This window comes from Rhodnius prolixus, unplaced genomic scaffold (assembly GCF_049639745.1).
Source record: "Rhodnius prolixus isolate KJV_2025 unplaced genomic scaffold, Rpr scaffold_7, whole genome shotgun sequence".
Lineage (NCBI taxonomy): Eukaryota > Metazoa > Arthropoda > Insecta > Hemiptera > Reduviidae > Rhodnius > Rhodnius prolixus.
The window spans coordinates 901,071-921,998 of record NW_027411582.1 but is presented as its reverse complement, the minus strand read 5'-3'; the positions used below and the strand labels follow the sequence as shown (position 1 = coordinate 921,998).

Below are 20,928 nucleotides of genomic sequence, written 5' to 3'. Positions count from 1 at the left end.
GCCTCACATTCTCCGTAAACTTGGACTGTGCCAGAGCGTGTGTGACGTCACTATGTAATGGAACTGTTGAGGAAGTGAGGCGGCACTCATCCATTCAATTACTTGGCTTTACTGCAGCGCTTCCGGGGAACTTGTGCGAAACGGACAATTCCCCCCTTCTATAATAAACTTTACTTCCGGTCTCCCCATTTTCTTCTAATTTCAAATTTTAGCGATTCAATCAATTTCATGAAAATTTAAAATACAGAAAATGACGTTCCAAGACAAAAGTTTCAAACCTCCAAAAAAGCAGAGGAATACCTGACAGACACTACGTGGTCAATTGTTTCTAGAAGAAGCGACAGGAGCATACTCGTTTCACTTTTAAACTTATTTGCCTGGAAGCATTTCCCAAGCAGAGTGTTTGATGGGCAGAATGGAATTCCTTGCTGTAGGAAGAGGGCGCCACTTGAGATGTACTGGGTTCGATTCCCGGCTAACATTGTATTTAACATCCAAAAAGAGGAATGTAGGTAAAGAATGTTAGCTGTGCCATCTCGATCGATAGTTCGGCTTGAAGTAAATCTGATAATGGCCATTTTTATTTTTATTTCAAGAACCTTATAAAGGGAAATTGAGTTCCAAAATTGAAGAACATGGCATAAACGGAAGTAGATGAATTTTCCGACGTTTTCTTTAGCCACTCTCCTAGTGAAAAGTTTTTGCTATTTAGGATTATAATTAATGCTAGAATGAAAAAACTGATGTCATAGTTGCTAGCCAGATTGCTGTTGTGACTAAAATAGTTAGTTGTTTGTACTAGCGACATGGAATCTGCGAGAGGTGTTATCAAGCCCAATATTTACCTAGTTGTCGACAGACAGACAGACACACCACCGCATATCTCTACGTATCGCCCAGCTAGTTAGTTAGAGCAATAGTTTTTGTATATATAGTGTGTATTAGTGAACCAATTAACTTCGCTTCAACTATTGTCACATCACCTCTGTAGCCATAGCAACCATGACGTATTTAGGTATGTACACTTCTTCTTCTTCTGTTTGCAATGAATAACCAGCTGTTGCTACAGAAAGAAACCGGAAACCTGGTGCACTTCCTGTGAACAATGTTCGCGCCAAGTTCAAAAGAAAATCGTTTCCGAGGAAAATCCAAAAACTGAACTAATCAATTGAGTAAAATGGCTGATTTTTGCCCCAAAACTTATTTTGCGGAAGTGTCAAAGCAATGATTTCCCTTTACCTTCAGTTAGCCCACTCAAAGACAGATCGTCCATCTTATAAAATGCAGTCACTCACTCCATTGTGCACTCGAATTTGCACTCATCGAAAGAAAAACATACATCCGCCAACTACCCGTGATTATTTCCGGCCCCGACAGCCCATTTGCTCCGAGTTCCCTAATAAATCCCATCCAGTTACCATTGAATCACTATATCTTGGTTTGGCTCGGTAACTCTAAGATTTATTACAGTATAATATTTGGTACCCATAATCTCTGATCTCTAGCTCAACGTGTTGATAGTTTGATGTGAGCAACCGTTTGGGTTGAGCGAATTCTAGATCATAACACACACAATGAGAGCACATACTCCTTGCACTTCCGCTCTAAACTAGGACTAAAAATTCATAATTTCCTACTTCCTCTTTGGGAGAAAAAGATAAAATAAAATTTCCTTGAATTTAAGTAATTCCGTATTCTCTGGGCAAACAGTTCCAGCAATCAGGAGAACTCAGGACAGCTGTTAATCAGGGAGCCAACAATTATATGCAATTGTAGCAAACATACAAATAATTAGATTGGAAAAGGTGCCCCTTCACAAAGAGGAACATCAGCTCCTATTTGAACTCACCTGACTAACAGTCCCACGACCTTTCCTCTTATTCCTGGTTTCAAAACTTCCTTTGATTTGGCAAACAGTAAATAGAAGTTCAGTGTAGTTCTATCCAGTTATGATCTAGGAATCCAGTCAGATTGTTGATGCTATTTCCTGTTTTAAATAATTATTCCTACTTTAAGAGCTAGCATTGAGATGATGCACATTTTCTGTTTCTACTTTACAACGGAAACCCTCGTTGTCAAGTCTGCTCAGCACAACTGGGGTAGTTCGTGAAACATTTGGAGAAAAATCAATTGGCCGGAAGCCGCTCAGATATTTTAGTTCTTAGCGGATTTTCTCGAAGAAAAGATTCCAATAGTTTTCTCTGAACTTTGAAAGCACATCTGGGTGTATTACTTTCCCAGCCTAGTAGGTGACCAGATGAGTTTACACGTTCTGTTGACGTACCCTTACTTTTTTTAAAAAAAACCTTTCTTCTTTGGTGCTTTCTGGCCTAGAGGTTTTCTTCGTTAGATTATGTTCATTGTTCTTTAGCCACTGCTCTTAATGAATTCAGTTTTTATTCCCTCTCATCTCTGGTATTTCATGTTTCTATCCGTGGCCCTCAGAAGCCCCACAGATTTCTGAGATATCTTGAGAGGCTACTTATAAGATGAGCTGCAGTGGGGAGGCACTGTAGACCAAACTCGGTAAGCCCCCTACCCTGAATTCACGAAAAAAAAAGGAGTGGAGTTGTAGATCCAGAAGTATAGAAGTTGCGAGTAATCTGTAGAAATGTTGGCATAAGAGAAAGCCAGGAAGGCGGTAGGCGGAAGCCGCCTCTTTATAAATAAATAGCCGGCAGTATCAGAGAACTGTAATGACGGAGGCTATAGTTGTGGCGGTGCTAGTTCATCTGAGGAGTCGAATGGGGGGTGGTGCTCTAGGCAGATCTCGCTAATGTACATATTCGATCAATACCAAAAATTATGGAGCGAGAGGCGGCACTGTGAGCCCCCACTGCGAGCCGGGGGCTTTATGACACCACGTGCTCAGCTTCCAGCTAGTTACTAGCTCCTCTGCCTTCTCCCCTTCATCCACAGCCTTCTTGTCACACTTTCCACTTTTCTACTTTTTCCCCTACAGTTTATATTTAAACTTTCCAACAGTACGAACAAATATTATGCCTTGAAGTGAACCTTCTGCTCCAACAGGACCAGGGCTGGAATTTCGGGTCCCCGGGCTCCCATTACCTGTAGAGTTAGGTGGAAAGAAAGTTCTCGACACTAAGTTCTCAATACAGTCAAGTGAAATATCGATATGAACTTGACGTTGATGTTGTATCGATAAGTTCACATTCAGTTTCAGTCGAGTTTTGGCCGTGAAGATGATTTATTGTCGCCAATAGTCGCACGACTCTCGACGTGTTGACTTACACCTGAAGGTGCCCAAAGGGAATATTCCGAGAAGAGTTATGGCCGAGTATCGGCGCATTCGCAGATTCTGCTTCCTCGGATGCTACTCAGATATTTCAAACAGCACTGGCAGCCATTTCCTACTCTAAGTGTATAAGATAATAATAACAGCCATGGCTAGTTTGACATTACGTCAGATGCCGTAGCTTCCTGTTTCTCTCAAAACCTTATTTCCGAAAGTGCCACATTGCTGGAGTAAATGCTATATTTTTCCAGTCATAGCTACTTTGTCTTGTTTTGAAAATGAATTCCACGATTTGCACCAAACTTACACACGCATGTCGGTCTTCCGCTTTCGTTGGAAAAACATTTTTCCGGGAAACTCTATTCAGTTTTGGCGCCAAATGTTTGGCGGAAAGATGAAGTTATAAGCCCTCCTCAAAATTGCCCTTTCAGTATTTTCACAGTTGTTACACCTGTATAGTATTTAGGAGATTTATGAATGGTATTCCAAAATTACGAGTTGGCAATCAGTGTGGTAGTTGAGAAGGACTTTTTTGATTTCCAGTAAGTACCTAGACAGTCGCCAGAAGGTTCCATTGAACTGGATATGACCATATCTGTTTGGTTCTTGTAACGGGTTCTTCCACGTGCTAGCCGTCACGGTTCCTTCAACAGAATGCTGTAGTGTGACGTTAAAATCCCACCCGCTGTCTGTTTAGTACAAGTTTCAAGTTTAAGGGCAGTTTTACCACCTAAACTGGTCAGGCAAAGTCGTGTGAGTGTACACACCTGATAGTTGGCTCTCTCTTACTGTAGGAAGAAGGAAGTAAGGTGATCGCGTGATGATGCCGCAATTACGCGTTTTCGGTAACCCAAACCCCCCAAAAAAAGATCTCACTTGCTCTTAGAATTTGGGAGCAGGAAAGGTTCAATTATGAAATGGAAAATGGAATTTCCAAAATAAAGAGTACACATGAAGCAGTAACGCTCTAGATTGGAGGTGTGAAGTCTAACCATAGTTTGCCCCGACCTCGGCAGATGGATTACTGCAGAACCATGGTGAGTTCGAGTTTGACTCGGAACCGAGCGTCTAGTCACCTCTTCCGCATTGGCGCATCCGCGACAGCGTGTTGCAGCAAGAAATACCCACTAACGTGAGAATGTTAGTCATCTCCTTGGGTTATATAGTCTATCCTACGAATTGGCAACTTGAACTGATGTTTGCACAATCTTGAGACTACTGGGAACAAGTTCAAACTTCATACAAACAAATAATGTTAATATTTAGATAGCCAGTGTGGCGTTGGACGCCGTGGGTGAGTTCCCGTTCTTCTCAGTTTGATGGTTCCGCTAGCTGAGCGGCAGTGGCACATTTCCAAACAGTAAGTCTGAGTTGGCCGAAGGAGAGTTGGTGTAGCGGAAAGTGGCAACTCCTTGAGAGAAGGACCACCTCCATTCTTCAACTTGTCAGATTATATTTTCGTATTTAAGGAGCCCAAAATCAGGGACCTGCTCCAGGACGTCCTCTGAGTGAGAGGAAGAGAGCTTGAGGCAGCTCCGAAGTTGGATTTTTAATTTGCCAGTTGATAATCTGCTGCTCCTCTACACACTTACATTCTAAATGTATTGATTTTAACTGGAAATTATACAGCTCCAGGAAGGGGCGTCCGGGCCTTTTTATTTTTTTGCCTCTGCCTTCTTGTTGGCTGTGCGCGCGAGTGTGTGGGACAGTGGCAGTGAAAAAGGCGGGCGCGCGGGGCCGGCAGGGCGGGCGCGGGTAAAGAGGGATGAATAACAATGTTCACTATTTACTGTAGTGGGTTGAAACGAATTAAATTTTTCACCACGAGCATGCGCCGTGTTAGAGTTTGCGGACGGAGGACGAATTTAATGATTTTTTTCTCTACTCATTCCCCCCCTCTCTCTTTTGTAAGTTTGGCCGGGGGCGGGGGCCCTGGGGGGGGGCGCTGTGCGAATTGAAGGGGTGGAAATCAGTCTCATTAAAGTGTACGAATATGCAATTTTACTCCCTCTGCCGTATAGTTTATTGCTAGACTCCGAGCTCTTCGTAACTTGGTTTTTTGTACTCTCAGCGAAAAGGCTCGTCGTTGACACCTCTATTCGCACATTGTTTTTACCAAAAATTAACATAAATTATTTTAACTAAAAAAATAAACGAGTAATATAATTAAAATTTAGATTAAAGAAATAGGATTGCCCCCGCGTACTGAATCGCTCAGCAGTGACCATGAGTGCAGACGATAAAGTGTCAGTTATGAATTAATTTTTATATTATTAAACAATAACCATAAAGAACAAGTGAAAGTACAGGAAATAAACAATCACCCGCGTTCAAAACAATAACCTTAGTAAAAAAAGAAAAAATTGCGGGTTGTTTTATTTCCCCGCGCGCGGGTAAAAAAACAACCTTAAGGAGCCGGTGGCTAGGTTCTCTAGTAGAGAAAAAGGTATTTCCTTCAGAGCGGTGAAAGTAAACGTGTGTTGTATAGAGTCGGCCATCTTGTTGTCCCTTTTGGGCCCGATGTGTTTACAGGCGGGCCAGTCAGAAGGGTGATGTCGCCGCTAGTGTAACGTTCCTTTCGGCGGGCACCGCTTCCGGTCTTACCAATAAGCCGGGGTGTTCACCCATCGCTTATTTTATTTATACCATTCATTAATTCAATTTCAATTTATTAAACCTATAAACAAAAATTTAAGAAAAAGTAAATATTTACGCGGGCCTATTTTTGTTAAAAACATTGTATGTTTTATTCCCGGGGGACAAGTCTGGAAGAAGTCAAGGAAAAGAAGATACGAAGAAAGAAGAGACTGTGGAGAAATAGAAGAATTTAAGTGCGCGATGTTCACATTCCATATTTTTAAACAATAATCTAACAATAATTTTTTAACCAAGTCTTAATTAAAAACAAATCTACTGACACAAAATTACAATGGCCAAGAAGGAAAATGCTGTGATCTTAAATTAGGAATCCATTTATTTTTTTACATAAATTACTTAGTCTAACTCTTATTTGGAAGTGCAGGGAGATATTACTATAAGGAGATATTCCATGAGAGGTAATTCATTCTATTTTCATTTTGTTTTTCTCTTGAAGAAATGCCCAGCATGCAGTTTTTCCCTTCGCTTCAAATTATTATTTGATGATTTTCTATTCAATTGCACTTCAATAATGTTAAATTCACGTTTCACAAGCACTGGCAATAAAAATAGCTTATTATCAGTTCTATATAAACAAACAACACGCCCTCGACGCATCTTTAAGGTTAGCAATTACGACTGCTGTAAATAAAATGGGTGCCCAGTCCTAAAAAATCAAAATCAATTGGTTTTATTTTTAAAAAATCGTAGTTTAATAAATTTTCATTTTACCAAAGACAAAAAATATTGCAACAATATTTTTTACAAGGCAAGCCTAACCTGAAGCGTTATCTACAACTGATAACAGAGTTAAAACCTTAATGCATCACCTATAAAAATAAACACCGTTTTACCTTTGGTGTTTTTTGTTTTTTCTTCCTTAATTTTGATGCGAGACGATGTTTTAAAATATTTACTACGCAACATTTCGGATTAATATCTATTAGCCTTAGTATTTAAATCTTGTTTTCAAATAATAATTTTTTCAGTTCGACCTTTTTGTTGTAATAGAAATATTAAAAGCAAGTACAATCTGTTCGTGCTAAATATGTTGTTGGAAAATTAAAAAATTTTTGGTTTCTCGTCTTGAGTGTTTGGCTTTTATTTGATATGTTTATTATTATTAGAGTATAGTTATTTTATTATCTGTGGTGTCGTTATCTGGCGGTAAAGCAGAGCAGTTCAGTAAATTAGATAAAACATAGAGGGCGATGTATAATCTTAATAGTGCGAATACAGATATTAGATTGCCACTACTTCATAGGTAGATATCCAATTATTAATGTATTGAGTGTTGGCCCTGGCTTTTATTGCTATTTATTACAACATTAGGTTTTGTTTTTTTTAAATTATTATTACAGATGAGATATCAACTAGCTAGCTGGCTAAGTTCAAACTATTTCTCTCAATTAATTTATTAATTTTCATTTTTCTTTTTTCATTTCCACAGGGGCAATGGGTGATATGCAGCATTTCTGTCTGCGCTGGAACAATTATCAATCTAGTATAACATCAGCTTTTGAAAATCTACGCGATGATGAAGATTTCGTAGATGTGACTTTGGCGTGCGACGGCAAAAGCCTCAAAGCTCACAGAGTGGTACTTTCGGCCTGCAGTCCCTACTTCCGGGAACTTCTCAAGGTTTGTCACTTATTTCACTTCTCATTGCCATTTTTTTCCTTTTCTTTTTATTTAAGTTGGTGCCTTTTTTATTTTTACTTTTTATTTTATTTATAAAGTTCCTGAGAAGGAAATAATAATGGACTCCCCCTCCCAACCAAAAATTGCGATGAAATTTTTTATCTAAAAAAAACTTTTATCATTATAACTTTTTTAGATATATATATTTTATTATTATTATTATTATTATTACTGATTAAAGTGTTCAATGAAAAGTATATGTGCCTTGATAAGGTACTTCATCTTATCAGAGAAACAGAGGGGGTACTTCTGGGGTTTTCCTTAATTGATTTCTATTAATAAATTGTCGCTAATTAAATAAGAGAAAGTTTGAGGCCCAGCCCCTGCACTCCGAATGTCCTTACTTGATTCTCTAGTAAAAGTTCCAAGTCTGAAGAAATCTAATGCGAATTCCTCTTTGCGTTTTCACCAGAAATGTGAGTCTTGAGGTGCTCTGAAAGTGAAAGGTCGTAACCTAGAAACCAAAAGAATTCAAGGGAGATTTGTAGTCGGATGCTGCGATCGGACGAATAACTTTCCGACAACTGCCACTTTACCGAATCTATTTTTTAGCTTTTTGAATATTTCCTTTTGCTACTCACTTCCGCTTGCAGATCCATAACATTTAGGTTTCCCCTTAAAGATTTCCATTAAGGCAGTTCTGGGAGAGAAGTTGTAAGTTTCCTGCCCCTTTAAAATACTGCTCTAGTAAAATGTAGAACATTGTGTAAGTGCGGTAAACGAAAGAGAAACTGTAAGATAGTCCTAAACGAAATAAATAGTAATTAAAAATACAAACTTCAGTCGGTTACAATCTACTTCCGCTCATCTCATGCAGCAGCAAATCTAACGTCCGGAAATCCCAACTGCAGTTTTTGTTTTCTCTTATTACGATCTTTTGTGGGTGTTCGCAAGAAATATCAATTTGGACACCATATTGCGATAAGGCTATCAGCGAAATCCACTGTAATCTGGAATCTATAGACCGGAAGTGCTCCTCTCTCTCTCTCTCTCTCTCTCTCTCTCTCTCTCTCTCTCTCTCTTACAGTGGACTTCCGCTTTTTTGAGATTTTTCTTTGAACTGATTTCAGCTTACTTCCTGTAGAGCATGCTCAGTGCACACACATGAGACTTTTCCTAGGGAAATTCGACAGGGAGAATAGTGGTGTGACTTGTTTCGAACGTGCCAATACAGTACAATGTACGGTGGTACCAACATCTTATAAACCATTCAGCAAGAATAGCTGGATCGCTAGAATTTCGAGTTAGGAGAAAATGCCTTACAGGAAGTACAATATCATTGTGTGGATCTTTTTTTTTTACTGATATTTCTTTGATAGTTCTCCTTGCTAGTTTCTCTCATTTCCGGTAGATTTCTTGCACTAGATCTGTACTTCATATTTTAATAACCTTTCTAGTAATTAGAGTAGTTCCGTCGACTGAAACTCGTGAGTTCGAAGAAGAGGAGTCAATCAAAATCTTGAGAATTATTTCCATCTTTTCTAACGATTCTCATTAAACCTTAAATGCTGACCGTTTACAAAATACTTCACTTTAACTTAAAAACACTTCTCTAAAACAAAAATTCAGAGGAAACTTGGAAGGCATACTAACTTCCGTTGTTGGCGATAATGAGGCCACTTTAGCCCAGAGCCGGCCGCACATCTCTGAGCGAACTCTCAGCCTCCTCTGTCTCTTTCACACTTACATCCAGCCTAATATTAATTAAACTACAATGTTATAATATGTGATTATAATAATTTAGTTTCTAGCTGTGGTTATACAAGTCTAGCATCCAATCTTCAATTTACTGCACATTAATACTGATAGCTACTTATTTTATACCAACAAACAATAGACAAGAAGTATCTGAATGCATTTTTTAAATAAAACTATCTGCATGCTAATTATGCGCTTTTACAATGCATCAATTTCAAATTCTATGATTACTGTGCAGTCAGGTTATTGGTACATTCTTTAGAAATACAATGCGGAAAAATAAATTATTTAAAAAGATTTCCTACTCATGTTTATTATCTCACAAATAATTGAGCCAATATTTCAACTTTATCGGTGTGTATTCGATTTCATTCTGATAGCATTTGTTTTATAATTAAATACTGACGAGTGAACAGGAAATGAAAAATCTCAAACGACTTTCTTCCGCCTTGTTTCAAGGTTCCAATTCGTCTCGTTGCTGCAAACTCCCAGTTTTAGTCTTGTAAGTTATACAAATACTCGTAGCCTCTGTTACCGAAAAGAAGAGTGAAGTCTCCATTGGGAAAGTTGGCTTCCTGCAATCTTCTTTGCACTTTCAGCCCATAACACTTCATAAATTACCAGACCCGTCCATCAAACTGCCACGGTTCTGAATTTCCCGGAGACAATGTTTCAAAGCAAAGTGGTAGGGCTCGTGCGATTAGTGATTATACAAAGTGTAAAGGAAATTGCCGGGTGCACTGAGAAATCTATTCAATAAGTAATAAGTTGCTGATTTCGACCTAACGCGTACATTGTCGGCTATCCTGGGACTTAAACCTAAAGCAAATTTCATACTTGAACTTTAGTCGAGTTTTTGTTGCGATTTGTGCTGATCTTACAGGCGCAGACCAAATTTACCTTCTCAACGGACCTCAAAACATTAATAGCGCAGTTTAAACTCACAATTCTAAAGTCTTCAAAGCGGCAAGACTTCCGCTTTTACAAGGGGCTGAGTGTAAGAAATTGAGGCTAAAATGGGGAAGAAATAAATGTTGAATGCAAAATTGTTGGAAGACAGTATAAGTGCCAGAACGAAGAGATTGGAAGGAAGTGAAGTGCCAAACTTCTTGGGGAGCTTTCTTACGTCATTAGGCGAACCCTGTCCGAACTCAATCCTCCTACAAATACCCTACTAAGTATGTTAATTAGAATATCTGATTTGTGGACAGAGCACGCCGTGCAAGCATCCTGTGATAGTGCTGCAAGACGTCATGTTCGAGGACCTACATGCTCTTGTGGAGTTCATCTACCACGGCGAGGTGAACGTCAGGCAGCGCTCACTCTCCTCCTTCCTCAAGACTGCCGAAGTACTCAGGGTCAGCGGACTCACTCAACAATCCGAGGTAAACTCTTCTACTCATCCAATCATATTATAATATTATTGCAGGCAATTTTTATGCTTCTGTTGGAAATGCTTCAGTTAGTTAATTGATCAGCACACATGTAGATCATTGAAGGGATATTCTGTACGTCGAGCTCCGTAAGTTTCATTCATTCTTTACAATACATAGAAATCTGAAGTATTGCAGAAGTGATTTGGTGCTTGTATGGGTGATAAGCTAGAAGTAGATGGCCACTTCTTGGAGGATGAAGTAAGAAAGCACAGATAATTGAAGGAAACGGTCCCTGATTCGTACCTCTATCTTCTTGAAACTTTCCTTAGAGTGGCTGGGAAGATACCAGGCGACGAAACAAGAAGCCATTGTAGCCACTGGCTTTCGAGTGACTCCAACTCTAGACTAAATAAGCACATGCTTCTCATAAGTCAAGTCTGTCAAGTATTTCTTGTGATTTTGAGGGGCGGGTTTGGCTGAGAGTTCGGCGCTTTCCAGTTGGTAAACTGATTCATCCTTTTCCCAGCATTCTCTCTGGAAAGTCTTAAGTACAATTACAGTAGAGTGTGCCAAAGAAATCCCCTTCGGAAGGCCATCCATATTGAATCAATCTTATCTAAACTTACATCCAATTGAAATATTTTGTTTAGAATGCCAGTGAGATTTAGCGAACTGTATAACTACAAAGATCTATTTTAATTTTAAAATGAATGTGTGTGCAGGCGGTCTCCATGGGTTTGGACAAGAGTGCAGGCTTGGCGGACGGGCGTGGATCACCCTTGCATCCCCGCAAACCAGTCCACAAACACAGGGAACGACCCAACTCCACGCCGGAGCAACTCGAACCTCAGGTCTGCAAATCTTCTTATTCTCGCTGATGATTCTTGCTTTAAACAGACTTTTTGTGGAACAGCCTGACTCAAGTTATGCATGTTAGATTCTACCAACTGTAAGAGAGAGTAGAATGAGTTTTGAATTTCCGGTGGCTGGACGAATGCCGGTAGATAGCTCGTACTGATATCCTGTTGAGAATGCAGCTCAGAGGCCCAGATGAGGTCTCAGTTTCCTCTATAATTAGTGCACCAAACTTGTATTAGTACTCTACAATCTATCAGTACTCTGCGTTGAAATGCACTTTTAATTAATTCCGTGAGATGGATGTGTGAATTCGCAAGTTACAAATCACAAGAGTTCGCAGCAGTAGACTGTTAATCGGAATTCGTATTTCCAGTTTGAGATGAGATCTGTCTTCTTGGACTCTCCAAGTTAGAATGGACTTGGTCAGTATTTTCCCCAAATAATTGATTTTGGCAGAGAAGCTTCTCTCACTATTCAGAATACAGTCTGCCATTAACAGCGTTCCAGGAACAAGGAGGGTTTGTCGGCTCAGGAGAGCTTGGAGAGTCTGCAGCAAGGTCGTGAGAAATGACAAGTCCAAGCGGAGCCCTTCCAAGTAAAGAATTCATCATTCATTTAAATATGAATTGATTTAGTTGTTTTTCTCTAGCGGATGTTTGATTTCTTGAACCGGAAATATTATTAGCCAATAGTTTACATGAAATGCATTCCAGTGTCACTTGGTTCATAGTTTAATTGCATTGGCGCTGCATATACCTTATGTAAAATGAGTAAAGAGAATTGTGAAAGATTTTACGCATGAAATTGGAGACATAGGGAGCGCTGTCAATATGGCGAAGGACTTTAGATTGGTGGATTGTGGGTTCTCTGGATGTTCGACGCAAAAGCTCAGCAATTCGGCTCCATAACTCTAGGTAGGTCTCAAAAACCTTCTGAACAGCAGTGTGCCGAGCCAAATAAACAACATAAAATTACTTTGTTTCATTTGTTTGTAATAAGTTGATTGTTATAATAATTTTAAAGAAAATCTTGAAAGCGGCTGTAAAAATCGTCAGAGAAAATGGTACTTTCGGCCGAGTTTGTCCAAAACCTAAAACATGGCCGACCCTAGGGAAATGTCAAATTGCACTCTTCTTATTTTGGCTTTCACTGCAAATACATTCGTCAAGACTCAGGCGAACTCAAACGGATATTTCTCTTGATATTCAAGACTAAGATCTGCCCGATTCTTCTTGCGAGCCGTAAGAGGCAGTAAACTAACTAAGAGCCAGCTCCGGCTCTGCCTGGTTTAGGCTGTTTATTTAAATGATATGTTTAAAGTATTGTAGAAGAAGAATTAGGAATTACAGAAAATTTGTTTGTAGGATAACTCAATGCCGATGAAGCGACCGAAGAACGAGCCGGTCACAAATAACCATGGTGGTGAGAGGTCGCCCAAGGAAGATGTGGAAGAACCGCCAGTAGACTTTTCAACAACCGGAAGTAACAACAACATGAGCTGTCTGCGGGACAAACACGAGTCGTCGGAGACACCGCCACTGTCGTTGGCAGGAAGCGGCACCACGGACATCAAGCCCGAACCCATCGAGCTGACGCCGAGCGCACACAGCGAGCGAGACCTCTGCGGGCCTGGAGGCGGAGGCGGCGCGGACTCGGACTCGGGCGGCGAGAACGAGGGCGGAGGGGGTGGGCCGCTGCAGCACACCGCACCGCCGCCCGCCGCTCTGGCGCTCACCCAGGAACACGAGGATTCACTGCACTCGCCGCACAGCTTCCTCGAGTCCAAACTGTTCCCCAGCACGGCCGGCTTCACCCTCAGCTCCATGGCGGCCGTCCTGGCAGCCGACTCTCTAGGTACTTCGCTCACGTCCTCAATCTCTTCTCTCTAAGCTGTAAAATTGAACCTTCTACACAATATTATCTGACATCCTTACCCAGCTTCCCTTATCCTCTTCCATTAGAGTTTTCAGAAAATGCCATGTTCTCCCAATGAGGTGCTGAGCACTGGAACCCTCTCAGAGTGAGAAACTAAGAACCCCCTTCTCTCACTGGACTCTTCTAAGATGTTTAGGACCGAATATTTTTGCATCTCAGCCTTAATCGTTTGTTACGTCCACACCTAGATATGTTCGCTTTTTACATTTCTTTTCTTGGAGATAGCTTGGTCGGTCTCTCTAATATATATACATATATAATAAAGAAAAAATGCTAGTCAGTTCTTTAAGAAACATTTCATTAATTATAAGTGGATTATTTAGTTTTACGTTGAACTTGCAGCAGCACGAACAGTTACTCTATATTTACTTGATCTTAATGCCAGATCAAGTGTCTAATCTAAGAAAGTAAGTGTCGAAGGGAGTGCGCCTCCCACTAGTTGTAGATTTACAAACTAGAAACTTCCCTCTTCATGTTAACCTAATTAGTAAATGGTCCCAGCTGAGTAGAAAATAATCCAATATAATAAGTCATATGGGTGATCCACTGAGACCACATTATCCGTATTAAAGAAACCCTTTTTTGCAATGAATGATTGGATTGGAGTATGTAACTTTATACCTTCTGGTTGGCACAATATTCAGACCCTGATTGACGAAGGAACTACACCAAAATCATCCCTGTATCAAATGGTATTCAATTTTATAGTGATAGAGTCAATATTTTGCTTTCGTTTGTGCAATTGACATTGTGACTTTTGTTTGCCCATTGGCATCTGTTTTCTTTCATTGTGCATTCATGTATATAGATGATGCTGAATAAAACCGTTGTTTGTCTGCCTATTTGTACTGAAATCAGTATTCAAAATGTGTTTCAATTTTGTTCTCTCATTTAGAAATGATTAATAATTATTTGTAAAAAATGTTCTCGAGGCTTATCTTTATTTTACTAACCTGTACTAGGATACAAGATTTTTGCTACCACATTCAGTGAAAATTTGTTTTTGGCTTTAAAAGGTGGAAAAAAAGTACTGCAAAATTAAATTTATTATTATTTAATAAATATTTTTTGCTATTAATATTAATTTACAAAACGCATTTATTGTTTACTGATTATTAGTTCTAAAAATGGCCACAAAGCGACACTGCACGGTGAATATTTTAGTTGTCAGACTTGCCGCCAGAGTGTTAGTCCCATTCATAACTTGGCCATATTCTTAGCCCTTAGAATAAGAAGTCAATTTGACACTTTCTAATAATTTTATTTATAAATAACTAATGTAACCTTCTTTTTTTTTTTTGTTTTTGTTTTAATGAATTACAGGATTAAATAGTCAAGCACATGGGATGAGCAGTTCTGACGGTCTCGCTGGAACATCATCACAAGGTATGTATGATACATATATAACTTTCCTTTAAATATTTTAAATAAAAGTGTTTGTATATTAATTCATTCTTAAAATAACAATAATAATAATAATAATACTAATGCACAATTCTAACTCACCTAAGGTATGAAAATTTCTTATAAAAAAAATACTTTAAAAAGAAATCAAAGGGGGTTTGATATAAAAGCATGAATTCTTAAAGCATTATATTGGCGATTAAATCCGATGAATATTCCTCCAAAACAATAAAAATACTGTTGTTTTTTTTCCTCAAAATTTGCTTACAGTAAGTTTCTTTTTTACTAAAAAATATGTCACCAGAAAAATTATCTTTCTTGAGGCTACTTAATGGTTAATTCTTTTCAATACACTTGTTGACAAGTCCAAAGGGAATAAAAAGTAATTACTAAAATTTTTATATTTAAAAAAAGGTTATTTTGTGTCCTTAAATTGTTTGCTCGGTTAATATCGTTGGAAAAAGATTGAAATCCTTGATTGCTTGCCTTCTTGTTATTACACGAACACCGCTTTTCTAACTTGGCAACCCCCAGCCCATCGGGGAAATTCTTTCTATTTTGTTTTCTCTTTTTTTCCTATTTTTTTTTTGTTTTCTCTTTTTTAACCAAAAAAACAAACAAAAATTGAAACTCTTGAAAGTAAAATGACTAAGATAAGGCCCTCTGGTTGCAGGCGCGTGGCACAGAGAGAGGCCTGGCCGTCCGTTGAATACCCACCGGCCAGACGAGCCCAGTTTCGTGTGCGATGTTTGTCGCAAGCGGTACCGCACCATTAGTAGTCTCAGGAATCATAAAAGCGTTTACCACAGACAAAACCGGCCCATCGATCGAAAGAAAACTCAACACCAACAGTCGCTTGCCTACCAACTTGCCGGAAATACTTCCAATTTCTATTATTAAACAAATTAATATTAATATTTTCATTAAACTATTTTTTTTTATTTACCGTTGAAAAACTATAAAATTTAAGTCTAAAATAATTTTATTTATACATGCATATATATTTAAAATGTACTATACTGTTGTTTAAATTGTTTATATAGTTTTGTATATATACATATCCATATATATATATATATGAATTTCCCTTTAAAATCGTTTTCTTCTTTTAATTTAAAGTGTGATAATATTTAAGGAAAAGGATGTTTAATGCTTCATATGGAATTATATTCAATTTATTATAAATAAATCTATTATTTATTGTTGCCATTTGGTTAATTTTCTGGGGAAAAATACCGTTATTTTATTTTTTGTTTTAAATAACCAAAAAAAAAAGCAAAAATAGAAATTATAAGCAGAAACATCTTTTGTAGAGTCACTAAAGAAAGATGAGGTGGCATGAATAGTCTGGTCGAGTAGGTGAGAAGGTCTTTAATTGTTGTAAAATAATAATAAAAAAATATAATGTAATCATTTAAAAATATAAATCATAAAAGGCAGAAAAAACAAAATCGATTAGTTCAATGAATAAGAGGTTTCATGACTCGTACAGCTTCTCTGACAGGAACTGCCCCAGTGGGTGTTAAAACTCTAGTCCTGGCAACTGGGACAACCTACCTTCATTTTTCCTTTCCATGAATAAAATTACCGGAACTGCCCAAATCTGTTCCCCATCTCTTTTCAAGACTCACTCTAATATTGTCCGATTTGGAGTATAGAGCATCTCTTAAGTTGTTTTACTTAATTTTTGGCTCGTTTATAATTTCACCCGCCGCTAAAGCAATCCACTTCATTGGCACAACCTGAATCCTGGTTGTGTTGAATCCTACTTAAGACATTTTACCTACGTAACATAGCTTTATATTGCAAATCACAATAGGTGAAGCAGAAGCCTTAACCAGACGCTGACAACTCCCGTCCAGAGTTCATTTTGGACCGATGTCTTCTTTTAACTAACCTCCTTAGCAGTTATTCTTAAAATTTTAATGCATCCGATAAGTATTGCGCGTGAGACGTAAAGTGTATGGGGTGCCCTAGATTGCGATAAAATGGATCTATTGTGTTATTGCTTCCATTTGAAGAAATAATTCAACCAGGTTCTCCTGGAAGAGTGGGCAGCCAACCCAAGGGTAACGTTCCCATGCCAGAACACCTCTTCCTCTGCCCTGCCAAAATATTCTAAAGATAAGACCTCAAAGTAAACATTACATAAAATATACTCTGTACACACCAAGCTAACCCAGGCTTTCTTGGTGAGATCTGTTAAGAGGATTTAGCTGAAAGCAGTAACTATTCTTGGTGCCAAAACATCTCTCCCCCAGTGCTCCAAGTAAGATATATGGTCCAGATCGTACGCCGGCATTACTCACTTAGAATTCTCTAGCACTGCGATCTTCTTTTTGCGGAAAGCGCGTTGTTAATCACCAAGCGTACCCGCGGATGTGTCAGAAATCCAGTAGAATAAGATTCGAAGGTTTTTTTGCCCTTAATCTTGTTCGTTTCAGACAAATGGAGCATTCGCTCGATCAGCCGAAGCGCAATGCTAAACTTGCTTCCTCCAATCACCTGCTGCAATCTTCAGCAATCTCCGAAGTTCCCATAAGTTAGCTAATCCAAGCCAATATTTTTCTCTGAAAATTTTGCTTTCTCCTCCTTTCTCAACGGGACCGGCTAGAGGAGCAGTTTTGAAACTTTTTACCCCTTTTCTGCAGAGAAACATTTTCTACTGATTAAAAAACAATAAACGAAGATAATTTAGAGAAACCCAGGTTTTTTGTAAACGTGGTCACTAAAGGAACGTATTTTTTGGCAATGATTCAGCTGGCAGGGCTTCATAAAACGTTTAAAAACAAAAATATTGTTGACTTTGTAATACTTTCTTGACAGCTTTACTAATTTAACGATTAAAAATAGAATTCATAATTATTATAAAATATTGATATAAAAAGAATGTAATATTATTTTAGACATTTTGATTATTCTTTTTCATTTTCTTTGATTTCTGGTGACATGATAATAACAGTGTTATGAATTTACAATAAATATTTATTTTCATTAAAAAAATAAATCAAACTCACCTTTTTTTTCTTAATTTTGCCACATTTTCTTGCTGTCTGTTGCTTGGGTTCGGCACACACTGGGTTTTGCCTTTTCTCTCCTTCTGCCGTAAAAGCAAACTTAATTTAAGAACATTCTTCTCTCTCAAGTCCTGGAATTTATTTTCTTATAGTCGTAAGTCCATGAGTTACTTCATGTTGAATTAGAAAATAATACGAACAAACTAAGGACTGTTGGCCCTTAATTTGTTTGTACTGTTTTCTAGAAAGGTCGAAAGGTCATTGAGCAAAAATACTATAGAATTTGAAGATCTGTGATTTTTTTCGTTTATCTTTTAAATTTTTTGGAATTCTTAAATTTAATATTCTATAGAATTAATTTGAACAAATTAATATTATTATGTCAATTAAAGAGATTTAAAATAAATATTTTATACCACTACAAGACTTATATTGCTTACCTTATTTACTGGGTGATTAGAAGAAACTCGAGTGCAAACGGCAACATGGCGTGCTTATGCCACTCATGACACTGGCTCAGATTGTCTCAGCTATGAGGTCGGACTTCCTCTCTGGATCACTCAACTGCTCTAATTATTACAATCGTAATTTACCCATTCTATTAAAAACAAGAAATTAGTAATGTGCACCATGTTAACCATCTGGTTTTAGATGCTCTGTCCTCTTCCCTCGAAACTTGTACGATAATCAGAAAACTTCAACGTGATTTATAGTTAAAAAGTTCGCTAAGAAAACCAAGAAAAGTAAATTGAAATTTGGGTAAAGTCAGATAGATGGGGTCAACTAAATTTCCGTCACAATACAAATGTACACTGTTCACTAGTTCTGCATTACATCATTTACATTATTATTCTCTTGAAAGTTACAATCTGTAACGAAATAATAGTTGGCTTCAGTACTATACTTGTTCGGCGCCACGCTATCCAAGCGTTAAAGGCGAGGTCCTTAAAATTAGGTGTATTGTGTGATACGGGGTTCGATTCCCGGTCAATGCTTTCCTTTGTTGGTTAATATGTGAAGTTTATAGTTATGGTTTTGATAATCGCCTCCATCCATTGCTAGTTGGACGTAAAGCCTGTCTCCAATATTTCAAATGCTCACTAAACTTGGATTTTGTTAACGAGAACGTGACGTAACACTAATATCTGGGTAAAATTTTCAAACCAACGAGTAGTGTGAGCTTCAACATACGATATGTTCATGTTGAAGAGAAGCCAATTAGCAGCTGTCTACTCTACAGCTTCTAAACACTTACGTCTTGTCTTTAAATTCTCGAATTCCGCAACGAATGCAACACTTTTTCTCGCAGGGGAAAAGGAATTTATAGTTCATAAAAAAAACTTTTACTTAGGCCTTTATCTAGTAGGATGAATCTTTGTACCCAATTAGGTGTTGGACACAGTGATTGTGCTGCTGTCCAATTATCAATTCTTGGATTTCACGTCAATATCTAATATCACTGGAAATAACATTGAATGTGTAGAATTCATTAGCGACGAATTATAAATTTAAAAGGTACATAATAGGTTTAATTAATTTAGCCGGTGTTGTTAATAGCTAACCTTGTACCAGGGCAAGGTTGAAAACACGGAGAAGGTTATTGTACTAAGTGGTGTTACAAGTTGTACTTGCTATAATAACGTAGGTAATAGGGTTCAAGATAAATTACTCGAATACTTCTAAATTAATCATTCAGTAAATAAATAAGTAATATATGAAAGGTAAGTAGAAGAAGTAATCAGCTCTTCGAGATTGCAACATTTAAGTTCACAATGTTGGGATCATGGATGAGGCTTATTTTGAATAGGTTGGTACAATTTTTCTTTTTCATTCATTATTATTATCTATTATACATTTTTAGAGAAATGCACTCTTCAGTTTGCAAATTAGATAAACCTCATTAAATCTGTTGGTCTTTCGTACAAAAAATTGACAATAACACGTAATTTCGTTGAACGGTTGATGAGCTGTTTACTTCTTCGCTGTTGACCCAATTCTATTTTTGAGATAATAACTGTATCTCAGATAGTAATAACGAACATTGAAACCCGTGCACCCAGTTCTTCAGTTCTGGCATTGTCCATAAGTCTACAAGCAAGAGAGATACCTCCAAAAATGCTGGTAATGGAGCTCCTATATTACATTGCAGACATTCTTTTTTTTAATTGTCTTTTTATTTTTATTTATCTCTGATTTCTAATTTAATTAGCGATTTTATTTATTTATTTATTTATTTGAAAAGCATGACACAGGAGTTATTGGTGTTGTATTTTGTATTTTTTTTAAAAAAAACTTATTAATTCAAATAAATAATTCAAAAGTTGCACTTTGCGCGTTAAAATAGTGAATAGCTAAATATAGAATAAAAGCAAACGGCCGGGAAATTGATCGGTTTTGATTATTTTTTAATATTTTTGTTTGTATTTAAGTAGAATTTTTTTTTTTTTTTTTTTTGGAAATACGTAGACAATGGACAGTGCTAGATCCGATAGGTTTCCTCGGCCGTTAGACTTTTAGATTTCCCCTGTTTATAATCAACTCTCTTATACTTATACCATATCCATACCTTTCAACAAGACAGCCATCCAGTTTCATAGAGCTGACAGAACAAAGCTGGATAGATACTTTAGCAGAAGCCCCATTAACACCTAGAGCATTTTATAGTAAATTCTCTTTCCCATTGCTAGTGTCCGTGTAAAATGAGGCGAGTTTATAATCATTTCTGTTTATAATCTAATTTTTCATTTATTTATTTGTTTCTAAAATAAGAAGCGCCAAACGCTCCTTCCTGATCATTCAGGAGAATTAGTTTACCAGAGATGGTAGAGAAAAAGCGATTGTTTTTTTATGGTTTTCTGATATATTTACATTAAAATGAGTCAAAGGGTTTTCTATTGGACTCGCAATTGCTCGGTTTTCTGTTTTCCCCCACTTATTGCCATTACAGAAAGTGTAGAAAACAGGAATGTTTAACTTCACGCCACATCTTGGGAATTAAACGGTTTCTTCATGTCCACGGAAATTATTTTTCTCCTATTTCCTGTTT

General features: G+C 37.7%; 1 protein-coding gene and 1 long non-coding RNA gene across 11 annotated transcripts in view; one reads left to right on the top strand and one right to left on the bottom strand.

The window, feature by feature from the left end:
* Nucleotides 1–20,928, top strand: part of LOC141446644 (uncharacterized) — a 134,468-nt gene that overhangs the window by 95,694 nt on the left and 17,846 nt on the right. For 6 of the 10 annotated variants that reach the window (XM_074113247.1, XM_074113245.1, XM_074113241.1 and 3 more), the window contains 5 exons: nucleotides 7,344–7,534; nucleotides 10,504–10,677; nucleotides 11,391–11,519; nucleotides 12,891–13,380; nucleotides 14,785–14,847. In XM_074113247.1, the coding sequence (XP_073969348.1) occupies nucleotides 7,349–7,534; nucleotides 10,504–10,677; nucleotides 11,391–11,519; nucleotides 12,891–13,380; nucleotides 14,785–14,847 (1,042 nt within the window). In that variant the 5' untranslated portion in view covers nucleotides 7,344–7,348. Of the gene's footprint in view, nucleotides 1–5,258; nucleotides 6,313–6,786; nucleotides 7,158–7,203; nucleotides 7,226–7,343; nucleotides 7,535–10,503; nucleotides 10,678–11,390; nucleotides 11,520–12,890; nucleotides 13,381–14,784; nucleotides 14,848–15,538; nucleotides 16,071–20,928 lie in introns of those variants that run through there. The other 4 variants (XM_074113251.1, XM_074113242.1, XM_074113246.1 and 1 more) reach the window with 4 other exon arrangements.
* On the bottom strand, nucleotides 14,538–19,451 carry LOC141446649 (uncharacterized). Its single transcript, XR_012453806.1, has 3 exons — nucleotides 18,323–19,451; nucleotides 17,883–18,013; nucleotides 14,538–14,829 (listed from the first exon to the last, which is right to left on the bottom strand). It is a non-coding gene; the product is annotated as an uncharacterized lncRNA (long non-coding RNA).